This window comes from Corythoichthys intestinalis, chromosome 5, assembly GCF_030265065.1.
Source record: "Corythoichthys intestinalis isolate RoL2023-P3 chromosome 5, ASM3026506v1, whole genome shotgun sequence".
Taxonomy (NCBI): Eukaryota; Metazoa; Chordata; class Actinopteri; order Syngnathiformes; family Syngnathidae; genus Corythoichthys; species Corythoichthys intestinalis.
Genome location: NC_080399.1, coordinates 46,630,450 through 46,649,526, shown reverse-complemented (window position 1 = coordinate 46,649,526; position 19,077 = coordinate 46,630,450). Strand labels below are relative to the sequence as shown.

Sequence of the window (19,077 nt, the reverse complement as noted above, 5' to 3'; positions counted from 1 at the left end):
GATTGTCTTCCCATATGTTGTAAGGATAGAATTGACCCTAACATTATAAAGTGAATTATTTTCATTATGTTTAGGTTTGATATTAAAAATCAGACATTTATTCTGGAAGTTTTTGAAATGTTTCTTTATTAGTTTTTGAAAACAAAGGTTTGAATCGAACAGTGTATCACCTGAACCAATGCACGTAAAAGTTTGTATCAGTCGATACGATTTTGCATTGATCATTTAGCCTATCAATTAATTACGTTCATATTCATGAGAAATGTGGCCCTTTTCCCCGTTCACGCAATCTGTTTGGTCTTATTAATGTCCGATGTTCGACATCCTTGTCGAGCTGGTGGACAGGGGAGAACTGGGCTGTCCTCAGGCGGCCATCTCTCCCCATGACCCATAGTGATATCGGAATTCAATAAATAATATGTTGTGATTGTATTTAGAATTTATTTGAATATTATTTATAACTGATTCTGCATGCTTTCAAGTATTACATTTCTGATGTGAAAATTGAGTAATTTATTCACACTTGAAAAAATGTCAAATATGTGCTAAAATAAAAGAAGAAGAAAAAAAGGGGGAAAAAAAGGAAAGAAAAGTTGCTATTTTGGGCAACAACTTAATGATATGTTAAATATTGCTATTGATCCTGAAAATATAGGTGATTATCTCTGCATTTAGTGATTTTTGTGCATCTAGAGTAAAATCTGAGAATTTTGTAGCCATTTTACCCGTATTGGACTAATATAAGACGGCCTTGATTATAAGACGATCCCCTCTTTTTCAAGACTCAAGTTTGAAAAACGACTTTTTGAACACCAATTTTTATACAGAAAATGATTACAGAACATCTGACACAAATGATTATAACAATATATTTGAGAGAAAAAGCATGTTATTTTGCCTCATTCAAATCTTAATATCTGAACATTTAAATATGTAAACTAAAGTGCAATCACATTTGTAAATGAATGACTTCTGTTTTTTGAAATGTAAATAAACCAATCTATTGTGATAAAACAACAAAATTGCAATAACTGCATTAACCATCAAAGTGAGTTCTAACTGTAACTGTAGTCTTGAAACAAATCTGAATAAGGAAAAAGATTGCAATAAAATAATGCAAACTGGTCAAACTTGAGAGTAGCCGAGATCTGTCATGACAGAACATCGCTTCAATGATATCTGGCGCCATCTAGCGTTGTGAATGGGTAAAATGTAATATAGGACGACCCCCAATTTTTCAGTCTTATTTCAATGCAAAAAACACTGTCTTATATTCGGGCCAATACGATCAATTTTGTTATACTTCTATTAAAAAATAATTCATCAGGATTTTATGAGGGAGAAACTATATGATGTTTTTTTTTTTTTTATGTCGCTGCTCATGGAGACTCATATATGCCTAAGGTAGAGATGCCTGTTTTGGTTTAAGGTCAGTCGTAGCTTTGGTTTTGAAAATATTCAATTTTAAGTTTTTTTAAAAATAGGCCCCTACGAATCTGCCCTACGCCCTGTGTTATGTCAATATATTATAAAGTCTATGTGATATGTTAATATTGCTATTGATCCTAAAAATATAGGTGATTATTTCTGCATTTGGTGATTTTTGTCCTTATAGTGTAAAATCTGAGAATTTTATAGCTTTTTTAAGTTTTGTTATACTCATATTAAAAAAATAATGAATCGGTATTTTATCAGGGAATGACTTCGAATTTTTTTATATCGCTGCTCATGGAGACTCATATATAGTTAAGGTAGGTGCCTATTTTGGTTTTAGGTCGGTAGTAGCTTTGATTTGAAAATATTTTAATTTGAAGCTTTTGAAAGCCCCCCTACGAATCTGCCCCATTTCCCGTGTGATAGGTTATGAAGTCTATGCCTCAATGCATGAATTCAAGTGTTACACTTTTTTTGTTCGTTTTTTTACAGGTGGAAAATGCTGTGAGGCAAGGGAAAACAACTTTATGTGCCTCACAACAACACTTACGTTGATGGACGTATATCGAGACTACATTTATTCTACCTTGAGGATGGCAGGCTCGATTTGTGCTCCACCTTCGTTAATATTTTTCCAATAATTTTATAAATTGTGGTTTATTGACCTGTTTTACACATGCATCAAATGTTTTAAATAAAACAATAAATTGAATCATGTTGTCCAAAAGCTTTAATGCGATCAATATCTGCAATAAAACAAATTACATACTACTTGTGTTTATATGTACATGTGCGATGAGCTCATAATACCATAACTGTCTACAACCAGATGAAAATTACCTTATAGCATTTCCTTGTAACAACATAATCCGTGTTAGCCCTTCTGTATTCGGCAATTGTAATAATATTTGTAATTTCACCTTAATTTGGTCACTCAAGTGGCCGGCGTATCAATCTACACCCCATGTTAACACAGGCTGCACAGATTGTTAGAATTTTGTCCATGAACGATCACCAAAGTAATAAGAACAAACATGCAATTTTTAGGTGGACCCTTCAGGGTTAAAACGGCGAGCCAAATCCTTAATCTTCTGCTTGTTTTGATCTATGGCGTATGGCGAGGTAGATCTACAATGGTGCTTTGAAGCTGGACGCTGTTCAAAACATTCCACTTCCTCTGGTTTTATTTGGCAGTTTAAAACTTTGTCTACTTGAACCGCAATTCATGGTGTTCTGTCTAAACCAGAAGTCCGTAGCAGAAGGTGTCAAAGATGGCGCTGCCCAATTTTCGCACAGGAAACTTGTCTATCTGAAACTTTGGTTGCATTGTCCCAGTTTGATGATAATGTGTCCAATCAAGAGAAGGAAGCAATTGTTACCACTATGTCTATGACCCAACTTTAACATCATGGAAACGGATGACTGAAAGCCACTTTCACTCTTACACAAATAGAGAAAATCCAACTGCATGAATTTACTGGACCTGGCACAATGTCGTTCTTAGAAATTCTTGGACTGGGTTTTCCTGAATTATTGCAGCATCTACCTGGCAAGTGGCAGAATCAAACATCATATACAGCAACTACTTCAATCGTCGCTTGACAGAGAATGAGGAACAGCTGCAGTTCTTATAGCACGTGGTAGAAGCACACAGGAAAAGTCCAACTGCTAACAAGTCTAGCTATGTAAACTAGTCGTTGTTATGAAATTAATCTAAGTGCAACATGTCCATATTGTCATTTTTCATTGCAACTATTTTCGTACGTAACCAACCAAACATAAACTGTGCTTGTGCTACAAGTAAAAATGATCAGAAATTTATAATTTTTTAATATTGGCTTCATACTGATGGGGATCACATTTCTAGGGGGTGAGACAAAAAATTTTAGGTACAGCTCATTCATTTATTCATATAACAAATAAATGATCCATTAAAAATAGTTGTTTACTAAATACTGTAATAGTTTTACAAAAAGTATAAGCAAATAGAAATTATTCATATTCAGTATATCCGGTCTGTAAACATATAACTGATCATAGAAGTGTCCTACAAATGATGCAACAGGAGAAATGTATTTTTAGTGATCATGCATGCCTGTTTATGCATTCACAATTTGATGCCGACAATGATAATAACAATAATTGAGTCGAATCGTTTACAAAAAAAGACCACAATTTGAATAATGAGGTGCAAAGGAAGCACAATGGCGTCCGCAGTGGGGTGCTGCGCTTTCTATTTTGCGGGAGATGTGCCTGTGATTAAGCCTTACATGAAAAACACAGTCGGGGATACAACTAGGCCAGGTTTTTATTTAGATTGATCTTGGGCAGGGAAATACGAATTTTGACCTGACTCGATTGTCTTGCTGACTTTCCCGGGGCCGTATTTCAAATCGGCTTTGAAAAGAGTGAAGTGCTCCCCTCCTCCTCCCCCAAAACACTCTCCCTGCAGGCAAAATAGTGTCTACGAAACAATGCAATGCACGAAAAGTAATATTAATCTCCTCTGTTTGAATGCACACAAAGAGTAGTGGAAGGTGTGCGTCTCTAATGCTTATTGAAGGCTCACCCAGCTGCGCAATTTTAGCCCCATGTGCCCAATCAAGTCGGGGAAAGGTCACTGAAGAGGAGGGGCGTCGTGGGGGAACTTGAATAGAAGCGCTCCATAGTTTGCTCAATTACCGCCGCACACTCCCTCCCACGCGTAAACATAAGGTCGTCGAGATGCAAGCAAAGCGGCACACACACAAGCATGTCATATAAATAGATTATTTTATTTATAAAACTCGTTTTACACAAAATATATTTGTTAAAATCAAATATGTACATTTGGAGGCTACAGGAAGTGGAGAACAAGTGCATACATCAATAGAGCGCTCCTTATCGGCACCTGTATTTATATAGAAAAAAAAAAAAAAAAAAAGGGAGGGGGGTACAATTCGTCCCAGGTAGTAGCCTCAATATTGCTGATAAAACTGAATCCATCAGTGGCAATTTCCGGAATAGAAAAATAGGTCTTCGTATTATTTGTTTACAATAAATGGCGAGCAGAAAATGAGCAATGTCTGGCCGTCTCAGTCATTTGAGGACGCGCGCTGTAATTGCACTTATTCAAAGGTATTTATTTACTTCAGTGCGTCAACATGACACAGTCCCACTCTTCTCTCCTTCATTCCCCCAATTCTGTCATTACTGTTGGGCTGGGAGGGCGGCGAGAACGCTGTTCGAACCCTCATCAGTGCGCTCAGTCCGGGCAATGCGCCGGCTTGCTTTTACGCACGTGGCTCGGCGTCACTTCAGTCAGTAGCGATCGAACCAGGTGGTGAAGTCCAACAACTCCTGCTCCTCGGAGCTCAGAGGCTCGTCGGACGAGTAGGTGGAGTGAGGCGACTCCGGGTCGGCCGAGTAGGTGTTGGAAAGCGTGGGCGAGGGCAGGCCGCACTGGAAGGCCGCCGACACCGCGTCGTGCTCGTCCAAAAGCTGCTGCAAAGCTCGGATGTACTCCACCGCCGAGCGCAGCGTCTCCACCTTGCTCATCTTCTTGTTGGCGGCCCCGTTGGGCACGTGCTGGCGCAGCGTCTGGAATCCCATGTTGACCTGTTTGACCCGGTTCCGCTCCCGTTCGTTCCGGCGGGCCACGGCCACGGGCTGTTGCTGCGGAATGGAGTAGCCCAGGCCGTTGAAGCTCAGGCGTCGTTTGCATCGCAGCAGCTCGGGCGAGTTGGAGCGCTGTCTCTTCAGCACTTTACTCCGGTTTTGCTCGTGCGCGCTCGGGAGCGAGCAATTCTGCGCCGGAGCGTGCACGCGTCTCTCAGCGAGCGCCAAGGTGAAGGCGCTCTGCGTGGTGGTGATGGTTGCCATGTCTGTGACAGCTCCCGTTGATGGATGCGGCGACGCCTGGCTCTCGTGTCCTTCGCGTGGGAGGGGACCGTGCGCTGGGCGACTGGGCTCCAAGTCTCTCTTGACTGCTGTTCTCCACGAGCCGATGTGACCCAAACTTTGGCAGCACTCCTCTTTTTCAACACGCGCCCACCCTCTCCTCGCACGCTCCGTGGCGAGGCCCCGCCCCCGCTGTGTGATTCTTCGGCGACGCGGCTCCCTCGGGCCAGGCGCGTGGCTCCGGGAGCTCAATAAACAATCTGAGCTTTCACTGGGCCCCGAGCACGCGCTGGCCTCATTTGCATTCCAATGTCTCCAACTTGAAGGCCTATTGGTCCATTCAAACGCTCTGCAACCGTGCGAGAAGAAAAGCAGGGAGAGGGGCGAGACAGAAAAGACTTGGGGAGAAAAAAAGACAGAATGGGGGAGAAGAGAAAAAAGTGAATGGTTGGACTCTTTGAAATGCCTTTTGAATTTGACAATGTACCCCTGGCAAGTCTTCAAATTATAAGTCCTCACCCCCCGCTGTCGTTCTCCTCCGGGTCTTTACGATCATAAATGCCAAGACGCTCGCTGCTGTATCCAGGCTACTGCTTTACGCAGCCAAATAGACGCTAAGCGTGTCTCTGTGCGCAGTAATTGGCAATTAGACAAGTGGCGCGAGGACGCGATTTATTCCAAAGTAAACAGAATGTTTATGACTTGCGGGTTTATGAGTGCTATATGTTGCGTTTGCTGTCGCTAGAAAGCAAGGACAAGATACCGCTGCAGACGAGAGTGCATGAGCCCCAATCGAACTACAGGTGCACGGCATCATCTCAGTACCAACCCGAACTCAACTTTGCAGTCCATAAATTAAAATCATGTTCTGAAAAAATACATTTAAGAAGCACGTGTCAAGATTCTGGTTCAGTTTTCTAATATCTGTGCAACTGTTGCTCATTGTTCCCCACTAAGTGGGACAATAAACGTGAACTGTGCGTGTAAAAATTGGGTATGGACGTCATCTTGCGGTAATAACAAGTAATTGCTACAAATTTACCTTGCGGTCCCTAAAAAACCCAGTTCCACTTTTTTTTTCCTCAATATGAAAATAGGCAAGGAGTTTTCACCCAGATTTGAACTAAACAACCTCAGAACTGTATTTTAAATTATTTTTCTTAACCCTTTCAGAGACAGTGGTCACTCGAATGGAAATCAATAAATAAATTATTTGCTTAACGCCTTCACTGCCAGCTCAGGTCACAGAGTATGTGTTGTGATAGATAGTAAAAGAGGGGAATTGATATTGAAAACACCTATTGACGGCAATAGACGTCCAATCCATTTCAGCTGGATCCAATCCAGCGGAAATCCAATCATTCGATCGCCACCTATATTTATACAAACGGGGAAATGAAGTACACTCTATCCAGGTAATAGCCTCAAAAAATGAATAAGATCAGGAGTTGGCAACCCAAAATGTTGGAAGAGCCATATGGGAACCCCCCCCCCAAAAAAAATGTCTGGAGCTGCAAAAAAATTAAAAGCCTTATATAAGCTTTAGGCAACACATGTTGTATATATCTATATTAGCCTATTATCAAAATGACTACCGGTAAGTTGGCTACAAATACATAATGAACCTTTATGATTACCATAGTTTCCGCACTATTAGGCGCACTAAATTATCAGGCACACCTTCAATGAATGGCCTGTTTTAAAACTTAGGCATTATAAGGCGCATAGATAGACACTACCGTAGAGGCTGGGGTTACGTTATACATCCATTAGATGGAGCTGTGTTTTGAGTTGCTGTGAGGCCTTTGGCGTCTCAAAATTGACACATATATAAGGCACACCGGATTACAAGGCGCACTATCGGCTTTAGAGAAAATTTAAGACTTTGAGGTGCGCCTTATAGTGCAAAAAATGTGCAAATGACACCCCACGTGACTACTCTGTTGTACGATCCCACGTCAAGTTTAACTTCAGTACAATATTAATGAATTAGAATCATGCTTGTCCTCCGACAGAAATCATATTAAAAAAAAAAAAAAAAATACATTTCCCTCTCCCCTCTTTTTCAATTTTCAAACATTTTTGAAAAAGCTCCCGGGAGCCACTAGAGCAGCGCTAAAGAGTCGCATGCAGCTCCAGAACCGTGGGTTGCTGACCCCCGGATTAGAAGTGTATTGCCATCAATGGCAGCGAAATAGTTAAGCTATGAGATGTCACAAGAGATTTATAAAACAAAACAAAAATGAATAAATAAAATCCCCAGAGCAAAATACACACGGGTCACACTTTTCTGAATGTATGACTTCATTCTTCTCTTTTAATTAATCTTGTTTTATTTAGAATTAAGTTTTTTTTTTTATGACTCATGGCTTTGAGGTTTTTTTTTTAATCACTATTTTTTGTATTTGCCCCCCCAAGTAGTGGATCCTTCAATTTATTCATTTCATTTAAGATGATTAATACTTTTTTTTTTTTTCCTCATCCCATCTCATTAGTGTTGCGGGCAACACTAATACTACAATTGGAAATCAGATGGCATTCATAAAATATTACCCCGTGTGCCGCAAGTTTGAGACCCTTGTCCATATATGTATTGAATGAAAATATTTAAGAAAAAAAAAATCATAACTTTTGTATGAAAGGGTTAAAGCTGTATATCACTTGGAATTTCCTGGCTTAAATGCCCTTTTCATACTTCAGGTCATTTGGTCTATCGTTACTGTTGTAAAAGCAGAACATTTGATAAGGGTCTCATAAATTCTCAACCTCTGCGCCGCATATTTAATTTTTTCAGTGAGAAGCGAAACAATTCAATGTTGTGCCACTAGATGGCAGAAGGTACTAACACGTTGCCAAAATGGAACAGAACAATGACTTGTGTGTGATTATTCTTCGTTAATAGAAAAATATATGTATACTGTATTAGTTAAGCTAATTTTTAGCAAATATTTTTTTGTTCTTGTTTTTTATCTCATGTACATAAAAAATGAATTAATGTAGTTTGGGGATGGATGAATAAATAAATAAGAACGGATTAAAATTGAAAGAAGTATCCAAAGCCAATGAGTATTTGTGGGTTAAATCAATGCCATTTTTTGACAATATAAAAGACACAGTATATGCTCAAGCACATGCTACTATTCACTCACAATGACGATCTATGCCAGCGGTCTCAAACCGACTCCACAAAGGGCCGCAGTGGGTCCTGGTTTTTGTTCCAACAGATCCAGCACAAACAGTTCAACCAATGAGGTTTCTACTAACATAAGCAGCACCTGATTGCAATCAACTGATTACACTTGTAAGAAACCAGATTGGTGAAAAGGTATTTGTCTCGTTTGGTTGGAATGAAATCCAGTACCCCCTGCTGCCCTTTGAGGACCGGTTTGAGACCACTGATCTATGCAATAGATGTAAACCTGGGATCTGATAATAATACATCTTGCTTCTACTATCACCTGCAAACGGAACACACAGACCAAAGAATGAATAAGCTTCATTATCATAGTGTTTCTAAGAAACAAGAATCGCATTCCAAATGTTTGTCAAAGTACCAGACAAAAGCCTTGCATGTCATGCGGTCAAAGTTGAGGGAGATGAGATTTGTGAGAGCAGACAGGGTAAACAAATCTGAACATGAGGGAAAGGTGTGGGAGGGACAATACAGAATGTATTTGTCAGAAATCCCCTTTTAATTGGTTGCGTCATATTAATGCTTACAAACAACGGTTCAAATATCATTTAGTTTGAATGACGCAACAACAATGACCACGTGGAGTTTCGATTATGAACATTAACATTTGGCTTAATGCTTCAAGTAAATAATGAAATCTTTTTAGTGCACAATAACCATGTGTTGCATCTTATTCAGCAGACTAAGCAACCATACTGAGAACAATTGATCACAAAGTAGTTTCCTAATCATGACAAATGACCTCTCGTGTCTTAATTCAGCCATGCATTTTGTTCATGTTGTGGTGGTGAAGTGTGGACACAGCCATGAAAATGATCTCCTGTGATGAAGGCATGTAACAACTGTGTTGTAAAGACATTTACTACTACACGCTCACTCTTCTAGCTTTGAGGTTGGACTTTTGGAAGTCCATAGGGGAAATTTTTCAAGAATCCAACAGAAGTCTGGAACATTGTCAAACACATGGTTGATAGGAGCTAATAAGACAGCTGTTATAGTTTCAGTTTTATCTAAACTACTGAGTATGTTGACAAAAACCACTTTAGGCAGCTTGGTTTACTTTTTCAAACATTTTTCTAAACTATTCCTCAAAGAAGATATAGCGTGAGGATGAATCTCACCATTTAGCACAAGTTATGATAAATGGTTTCAAGTACTTTTTCTCATAGAGTCTCATTCTGTGAGAACGGGAAGAGAAAATGTTGACAAAGCTGCAAATTAACAAGAGCAATAACACAGAAGTCCATAGATGCACTTGAAAAGACAGAAAGGGGAATTAAATTGATTCTACTCTGTCCAGCATGTTCCGTGTAAGGTATGTAACTAGAGAATAATTTGCTAATATCAGGGAGCAGCAAAATAGAATAAATGAATCGTACCTTTTGGTTGGCCTAAATTTGTAACTAGTATTCCCCCATAGATTGAAATGAATATCAATATAAGAGTAACTTACACACCTCTAATGCAATCAACAATAATTCATACTCTAATTTAGTAATATGTTTTCTTTGGTAGTCCGTGGTAATGCACATGTAGTCATAGGCCACTGATATCAGGCTAACGTTGATAAGAGTTGATTTCTCAATCTAAGTTCCAGTCCGACTGGCAGATATCCACTAAATACTGCAGTCATACAAAGGTCTGATTGCTATTTGAGGTTCTCTAATTCCATATATTTTTCCTCCTATATTTATCATAACTCAAGCAGTTGGTACTAAAGACAGGCAATTTGAAACATTAACAGTGAGCTCAGATTGCAGGCATAAGTGATTCCAATCGGATTCCTTCTCAAATTTGATTTTTAGGGCTGACTGTTCACTCTATTTTTAGCAAGTGTCCAAATCAGATCTGGGCCTGTTCAAACTTGGCCACAATATCGACACACCTGACAGGTTGCTGTGGTAACAAAGGTGTCATCCAGCATAGAGTGACGTCACAGAGTCAAAACCCACTGAGCTGTTCAGACCTAGAAGCATAGATTTCTGTGCTTTGCGACTGTTCAGGCTACCAAAAAAAGCTATCAAGTTTCAATCTAGATGGGCTAAAAAATCAGGTTTTGGCTTCCAGTCTGAACAAGGCCCATCCTCATTTTGAGTAGTAAATATATAAAGATCCTTAATGGAACTAACAGACCACCACTCTGACATGTGGTCGTCTGGCCGATGCCCTAAACAGGAGCTGTAGTGAATCCAAAAGGCAGGAATAGGGAAGTATCTCCATTGCGCTGGTATCACTTCTGCCTTACTGATATTACAACTGTAGGGTGTTTCTAAAGAGAAGGGGGATATCTTAAGCAAATTCTAAGGCAAAAATGCATCTAACTGGTGGGTGAGCATCAATACATGATGGAAAGCGACAAATAAAACCAACTGAATTTTCCAGTTTTGTGGTGTGGAATTGCTGTCGTGCTATAAATAAAAGACTCGAGTACATCCCACCACCTGAGTTATTAATGCTCACAAACACAGAATACAATCACACACCTGCATGGTCCTGACATTGAAAGTCCCTCGGGGTAGACAGCGACATCTTATTAAAAAGGGGGAAAAAAATATCTAATTTTAAACCAAGGTAGTTTCCTGTTCAATATTTTGTCACTCAACTAAATGTCAGAGGTTCAATGCCAGATATTGAGTCTCGATTACATGTTGGGTTTCAACCACAAAAATGTCATTCATGCACACATGATATATTAGCTTTTATATGCACCACGTTATCCTAGATAAATTAGCAATCTTGTTGATTTTGTTTTTTCGTAATACTTTACCTGACTTGTTTTGAAGAGAAAGACAACATTTTATCAAAGCACACTAGTGGAGAGAATCTTGATTAAAAATTGAAAAAAGACATCAGAAAAATGAAATTCTGTAAATCATAGAGAATAATGAAAATACAAGCCAAGATTTCATGACAATAATAAATGCCAGTCTTGTGTTACATTACATTTTTAATTGGCTAGCCTTGATTGTCCAACATTACTCGTGACATTAGTAATATTTAGAGAATTAACTTGTGGGTCATCACTTTAATAGTGGGTTTATACACAGATTTTGCTTGGAAAATGACAAATCAGAGAGTGCCAGTATGCCACTGTTTGGCTTCTGGCAGTAAAAATTGAAGATAAAGTTCGATCTGTGCTTTAGATGAAGAAAAGAAGAAATTAGGTTAAACAGGTACAGTATCCTTTCCTCATTTACTCCCAGCAATTTTCACCGGAGCAGCCCCCTTCGCCCCCGGCCGTTTTACTGGATTTTGACCGATTTTGCAAGGCCCACAGAAAATTCTGTTCTATTACTATATAAACATGGAACCCACCAGAAGAAAGATTAGACTCTCTTCTTTCAGCAGGAAAAAAAAAGTTAGTTCAAATCTATTTCCATTCTTTAGAAATCAGCATTAGAAAATAGCTTAGTTTGAGAAATTTTCCAATTTCTGATGAAAAAACTTTGATGGAAAAGCTTTTTGTAAAAGCATACATTTCACACATAACTTTGACTTTAACACAGCTATTTTTTGCTTTTATGACATCCCAAACATCTGAATGTTTTCCTTCTACAAAATAACAAATAACAAGACAAATATAGCTTTTGATAGCAAAGTAACAATTTATTTACACATAACTAAACTATTGAACTGAGAGATGACGCTGTTGTGGCCGCTGCTGGGTGTAAACATTCCCCTCATCACTGCCAGTCTCATCAAGATAGATTTTTTTTTTTTAATCTTTCTTTTGTAGTGACCACTACCTCATAACAGAATTCACCTAGGGAACTTGTGTGGGGCGTGTCGTGTTCCTGGGGGGGGGGATTAATTTAGCAGTGCGCGTTTCCAGCTGAGTCACCAGACACTAGAGAGTCACGAGAGACACGAGCGGCCAAACACGGCAACACGAACTCTACTCAACGAGCAACACAGACTCGACATCATCCGCTACACTTTGACGATTGTGTCGTTTTCTTTCCAAAACACTCCTCCAATGTCGTTTGCCTTGTTTTTTTACATCGTTCTTACTTCTTCCAACTTCCGTTTCCTGACTATTTTTCTTCACTTCCTTTTATGGTCCAATATGATTTCTTACCAAATGCGCTACAGCCCTCCAGTGGCCAGTTTTATTTCTTTCAAATGGATTTTGAGCATTGTGCTTTGGAGCGAAGTTGCATCAGAACCTAGAGATGTCTCTTGTGAAAAAAAACGTACAAGACGTATAAATACGTTTTTGAGACACTGAAAAAATTAAAAATAGAACGTATTCATACGTTTTCGGAGCAAATGAGTAAAAGAGAGTGACTATTTTTTTTTTTTTTAGCTTCTTCATATCTGTGTTCAAGTCTTGTCAGCGTTTGTAGTGTCAGCGCCTTTATAGCTGCCTGTTGTAATTCAGATGGAGATGATGAAAACCAAGAAATGACTCATTTTCATCCAAGACCGGAAAGAACCGTGGATTAAGAAGACAAAGGGGAAGAGGGAACCCCCGGTTCACTTAATTTATGCACCTGGAGCAACCGCCTGCCTGATTACAGTGCAATGAGAGATAAACATTTCCTGCTTGACAATGAATGAAATACGCCTTTTCGTGCAGGAAATACCACAGAAAGTGGTGCCCTCCCACTAGGGAGGAGGCGCAGGATTTGTGAGTGAGTATAAAATCTCCCACAGTGTTTGAAGGAATCAGATGAATGCCTGTTAAAACGAACCAACATTTGCTGAGAAATGCAGTGGTAAGACTTTCTGTGTTACCCCTTTTGCTTGCACGTGGACAGTGTGTATGATTGTGTTGTCTTTTAAGTGTCACATGTCGGTTTATTATTCATGTCTCACAGCTGTACCGCTATAAAACTTACTGAGTGTCAACAAACCAGTAAAGTGATGACTAATGAAACACATTTCCTCTCAGTCCTCAAAAGCCTATGTTTGCCAACTGGCTTATAGAGCAAGTAGAGGCGGGCCAGTATGAAGGTCTGTGCTACGTCGCACAAAACAAGATCCGAATTCCCTGGAAGCACATCTCCAAAAAGGACTGCAGTGTGGTCGACACCAAAATATTTCATGTAGGTGGCACACTTGTTTCCAGCATAATGTGGTTGAATATTTAATGAAGTTTTAATTGTGAAAACATATTGTCTTATCGGGCAGAATGTTTTAAATCAAGTATTAAATTTCAATAAAAAGGCACTAAATGTAAACAGTTAGGCCTCCATTTTCTTGGTGTCGGAAATGGCATTACAATGTGAGATAATTATCTCTGTATATTTACAGTTGATTCCAAACCTTGTCAATAAGGAAAACTTCAGTTTACTGTAAATCTATTCACTGTATTCCACCTAACAAGATGATGCTTTTTGGTTCACAGGCATGGGCAGTTGTTAGTGGTAAGATCAGTGATTTCCCAAAGGATAAGGCCAGGTGGAAAACAAACTTTCGCTGTAACCTGAACCACCACCCACGCTTCAAACTGGTTGAAGATAACTCTAAGACTACAGACCCTCATAAAATCTATGAGATTATCAACACTAAAAGTAAGACAGTTGAGGCTCCATCATGATCTTGTCTTCAAAGCAAAATTAATGTTATAGCGTAGTTATTGTTGTTGCAGGCAATGATGAATTTACACAGAATATACAAGCACCAACTGAGGATTCTGACATGATTGTAGACCTCTACAGGGCTCCCACAGAGGTGCATTTTACACTGGTTCTGATAGAATTAATGTCTTTGCTAAGGGATGTTCTAGAGTGCTGTTTAAACACTTCAATGATGTGTTTTTCTCTCCAAACAGAAACAATATGCAAATGACTTTATGGTTTTAGAGCCTGGCATCCAACCATCAGGTATGTCTCAATTTGATCGAAGAAAAACAATAACATTTATCCCTTTTGTAATGTCTTTGATTAAAATGTCATTTCCCTCACTCTATCCTTCTCTCTCACACTGGTGTGCAATAGAATACTTTCAAAATTATCTAACTGTCCAGGGAACTCATTCTGTTGCTGCAATAGCTAAGAATGCCAGTCATCTTTTAGAAGGTGAGTATTTTGTGCTTCAATGCAGGTAAACAAAGTTGCCTTACAATGATGCAACAAGAAAATATTTCTTGAAAAGTACTTACTTAGCTTTGTTTTATGAACATGTATTACATTAATGGGCTAATCAACTGCTCATCTTCTCACTGTTTAATAATCTACAGTGGTATGAAAAAGTATCTGAACCTTTTGGAACTTTTCACATTTCTGCATAAAATCACCATCAAATGTGATCTGGTCGTTGTCAAAATCACACAGATGAAAAAAACTGTCTGCTTTAACTAAAACCACCCAAACATTTATAGGTTTTCATATTTTATAGAGGACAGTGTGGAAATAATGACAGAAGGGGGAAAATAAGTAAGTGAACCATTACATGTAATATTTTGTGCCCCCTTTGGCAGCAATAACTTCTGTCGGTCTGGCACATTGATCAGGACTAATCTTGGCCCATTCTTCTTTACAAAACTGCTGTAGTTCAGTCAGATTTCTAGGATGCCTGGCATGAATCGTTGTCTCAGTATCTCAATGGGGTTCAAGTGTGGACTTTTACTTCTGTGTTTTGGAATCATTATCTTGTTGTAGCATCCATCCTATTTTTAGCTTCAACTGTCTGACAGCCTCAGGTTTTCCTGCAAAATATCCCGATAAACTTTTGAATTCATGCTTTCATTAATGATTGCAAGTTGTCCACGTCCTGGGGTAGCAAAACGGCCCCAAATCATGTTGCTCCCTCCACCATGCTTCAGGGTGGGGATGAGGTGTTGATGTTGGTGAGCTGTTCCATTTTTCCTCCACACATGACGTTGTTACTCCCAAACCAACTTTGGTTTCATCAGTCCACAAAATATTTTAACAAAACTTCTGTGGAGTGTCCAAGTGCCTTTTTTGCGAACATTAAACGAGCAACAATGTTTTTTTAGACAGCAGTGGCTTCCTCCGTGGAGTCCTCCCATGAACACAATTCTTGGCCATAGTTTTACATATATTTGATGTGTGCAGAGATGTTGGACTGTGCCAGTGATTTCTGTAAATCTTTAGCAGACACACTAGGGTTTATTTTTTACCTCTCTGAATATTCTGCGCGGAACTCTTGCCGTCATCTTTGGTGGAAGGACACTCCTTGGGAGAGAAGCAACAGTGCCAAAACATCTCCATTTGTAGACAACTCTGACCGTCAATTCCAAGGTTATTGCAAATCAACAATCCTTGACCGCAGGGCTTCAGACAGCTCTTTTGACCGCAAGGAAGTATAGACATTAGTTTCCCCAGCTACTTCATCCAGCTCTTCTGGAGGGATTCTGAGGTCTTCCCAGGACAGCTGAGAGACAAAAGGTGTCTGTAGGCATTTATAGTGCAGGTGTGGACTTGCATCTTTGGTGGGCCGGCAGATAGGTGTATCAGACCAGGTTTCTGTAATTATGTGGCCGAGCGCAGGTGAGTACATTTGAAAGCGGGTGTGTTGCGCTCTTAGGGCTTGATCATCGCTGTCGACCCCTTTTTGAAATAACAATGGCGAACCACTCCTTGTTTGTTGGAGTGGAACGTCAACACAAGCTCTCTATGACAAAGTACAAGCCAACCTCAATGGTAGATGGTTCTTAATGGGCTTATAAGGGCGATCACATATCTTCAGTGAATTGGCATTATAGGACTGCTTTCCACCCGGAATAGTTGTATCCGTGTGTGAATCTCACCAGACATCTGTAATGCTCGCATATTTGTCTGCGAGTACTTTGACAACAGGTTCAGGTACAAAATCACCATTGACAAGCAGTCGACCTTGCACTGAAACTCAGATCACCAATTTGGTGGCGTGAAAAAAAAATAAATAAATAAATTTTTTAAAAAGTATCGTTCATCCACCAAATTATCACTTGCGGCTGGCATGTTTTGAGCTGTCTGCTGAATTCCAAAAGTGGCGAGCTTTGAACTGACACGACAATCCAGTTATGCTGCATTTCATGCCAGCCCAGACCTCTGGCATCTATGAAAATAGAGCCTCCAGTCTCTCCAGTGTTTCCTAGACCTTCCCATCAGATGTCCAAACCAACTTGTCTAGCTCCTATCTAAACCCCTCCAAGATGACCAAGCTTCTCATCCCGTTTCTAAGGGACAGCCTGGTCGCCCTTTGGGGGAAACTCATTTTACCATTTGTATATGCAAGGTTGTTCTTTCTGTTAGCTAAAAGGTGACATTTTTCTCCGCAGTAAATCCATATCTGCCTCAATATCGGAGTATTGACTTAGAAGTCTCCATCCACTACAGGAATCGACTTATGCTAAAGACTATAGTGAACACAGCTCGTCTCCAACTCCACTACCCCCAACAGGCCACTGAGAACAACTTCTATTCACTCTGCTTTCCCACTACTGAAGGCCTGCTGGACCACAAACAGGTGCCTTGTCATTTTAAACAGACCTTGATTAAAATGGTCGCAGAACTGTTTTTTTTTTTGTGTGTGTGTAGCGGAGAAATGCTGAAGGGAATTCATTTCCACTGAATGCACCATTCAATAGTCTTTGTCCACTTACTTTGATACCATACTGTAGTTACTAACCGGTCGTTTTCCACGAAGATGGCTCATTTTCTAATCCAATTTTTCCACCAGATTGAATACACCAATCGTATCCTAAACAGTATCCAGAGAGGTCTACTTCTAGAAGTGCACGAGTCTGGCATTTATGGCATCAGGCAGGACACTTGCCGTGTGTTTGCCAGCACTGACATACCCAGCATGGCTCCAGCAAGAAAATTACCCAAAAATACCATTGTGGAGCTTTTCAATGTTCAGAAGTTTATTCAAGGTGGGCGCAGATATTAAAAAAAAAAAAAAGAAAAAAATTATTACATTATGGTACACCGTGAAATCATAATTGTTTTAATTTACTTTTTTTTCCCAGAACTAAAGCAGTTTAAAGAGAACAGTGGTGGCACTCCCAACTATAAAATCACTATGTGTTTTGGAGAAATGTTCCCAGATGGAAAACCACTGGAAAAGAAGCTTATTGTAGTCCAGGTGACAGTCGACTCTTACACATACATCCTTTGTAGTCAATCCTCTTTCATACAATCACTCTACAATTGTCATCTTCATGCTCGTACAGGTGGTCCCACTGATCTTCCAAAGCTTTCATGAGAAGGCCCAGAGTGAAGGAGCATCTTCGCTGAACAGTGCTAACGTCAGTCTGCAGTTGTCAAACAGCTTTTATGATTTCATTGCATCTCAATTAAGCCCACCAACAACTGAGTTTAATGAACAGTCCAATTGAGAATTGTTTACATTTACAAATAAATGTTTTATTAAACCACACCGTTTAGTGTTCATATCATTTTAAACCTTTTGAATGAGCAAATTTGGTATTTAAACAACACTATTCTGTATTCAGAACGTAATGTTAAATTTGACCTTTTGAATAAGTCTCATAAATTTAGATGGTGCTTTAAATTTGCAGTGGGTGGCCCCTAAAAGTAGCAACTACTGCTTGACATGCAAATTTTAAAAAGATTGTGTATACAGTAGAAGTGGGAACCTCTTGGTACCTCACGATACAATACGATTTGCGATACAAAGCTCACGATAACGATCTGACGATATGGCGATACAACGATTATCGATACATTTGTCAGGAAATCATTCTAGGATATTCTACAAACAACTAATAAACAGAAAAACAAGCTTCTGCTGTGAATTGGATTGAGTTTATCACTAGTAGACGTCCAATCCATTTGAACTGCCATCCCTCCCACTTCAAACGGATTGAACATCTATGGCCGTCAGTGGCAGCCAATGCCAGGCAATGAGGTCATTTTGGGCCATTTAAGGTCATTTACCTGTTGATTTTCTGTTACCTCCTGTTGATTTTGGGGTATTTTATGGGTCACTTCCTGTTTATTTTGAGTTACAGAACAGGAAGTGACCTGTGAATCACCCAAATGAATAGGCAGTGACTCAAACTCAACAGGAAATGACCTGTTTATGCCCTAAAATGAACAGCAAGTGACCTGTAAATGCCCTGAAAATCTGACCGAATGACTGAACGCTCTGGTTTCGAATGAACGAACGTTCCCAGTCTAAATGGATTGGGCGTCAAGCACCGTCAATGCAACCTTAGAGTTAATTGAGACACTATTATGGTGGAAGATTTTGGTACCAACTTGTTGGTTCATTTTTATTTATTTATTTTTAGACATAGACTCCTTTTTAAAACGGTATTTCGATTCTTGGCAGGAGCATATCAATAACCTTTTGGGATACAAAGCATCATGATATATCACCATTTCGATATATTGTCACACCCCTAGTATACAGTGATCCTCGTTTTTCACGGTTAATGGGGACCAGAACCTGCCGCGAAAAGTGGGAAAAACTACCCCCCCCCCCTTTTTGTTTTGTTTTTTCATTCAATGTATTTATTCAGATCTCTCATTTGGAAAGATACATATAAGACTTTTTTTTTTACCTTTTTCCCCAAAATGTAATTAAAAAAAAACTTTATGTATATATATTTAAGGTATTTTTATGCACTTTAATTGTAATAATTATGATAA

The 19,077-nt window shown here is 39.4% G+C and overlaps 2 protein-coding genes across 5 annotated transcripts; one reads left to right on the top strand and one right to left on the bottom strand.

Moving 5' to 3' along the window:
* Positions 1–3,445: 3,445 nt before the first annotated feature.
* On the bottom strand, positions 3,446–5,645 carry ascl1b (achaete-scute family bHLH transcription factor 1b). The gene has a single exon (XM_057836231.1). The coding sequence runs from the start codon at positions 5,293–5,295 to the stop codon at positions 4,735–4,737; it is 561 nt and encodes a 186-aa protein (XP_057692214.1). The 5' UTR covers positions 5,296–5,645; the 3' UTR covers positions 3,446–4,734.
* Positions 5,646–13,136: 7,491 nt separating this feature from the next.
* Positions 13,137–17,839, top strand: irf7 (interferon regulatory factor 7). 4 transcript variants are annotated; one of them, XM_057836221.1, is made up of 10 exons: positions 13,137–13,224; positions 13,401–13,554; positions 13,857–14,022; positions 14,100–14,182; positions 14,283–14,334; positions 14,449–14,529; positions 16,737–16,924; positions 17,138–17,333; positions 17,430–17,545; positions 17,634–17,839. In XM_057836221.1, exons 1-10 carry the CDS (start codon positions 13,217–13,219, stop codon positions 17,796–17,798), a joined length of 1,209 nt encoding a protein of 402 aa, XP_057692204.1. In that variant the 5' UTR covers positions 13,137–13,216; the 3' UTR covers positions 17,799–17,839. The 4 variants fall into 4 exon arrangements, with proteins under 4 accessions (XP_057692204.1, XP_057692203.1, XP_057692202.1 ...); XM_057836220.1 differs by having other exon boundaries at positions 14,085–14,182; XM_057836219.1 differs by having other exon boundaries at positions 14,283–14,529.
* Positions 17,840–19,077: the final 1,238 nt, after the last annotated feature.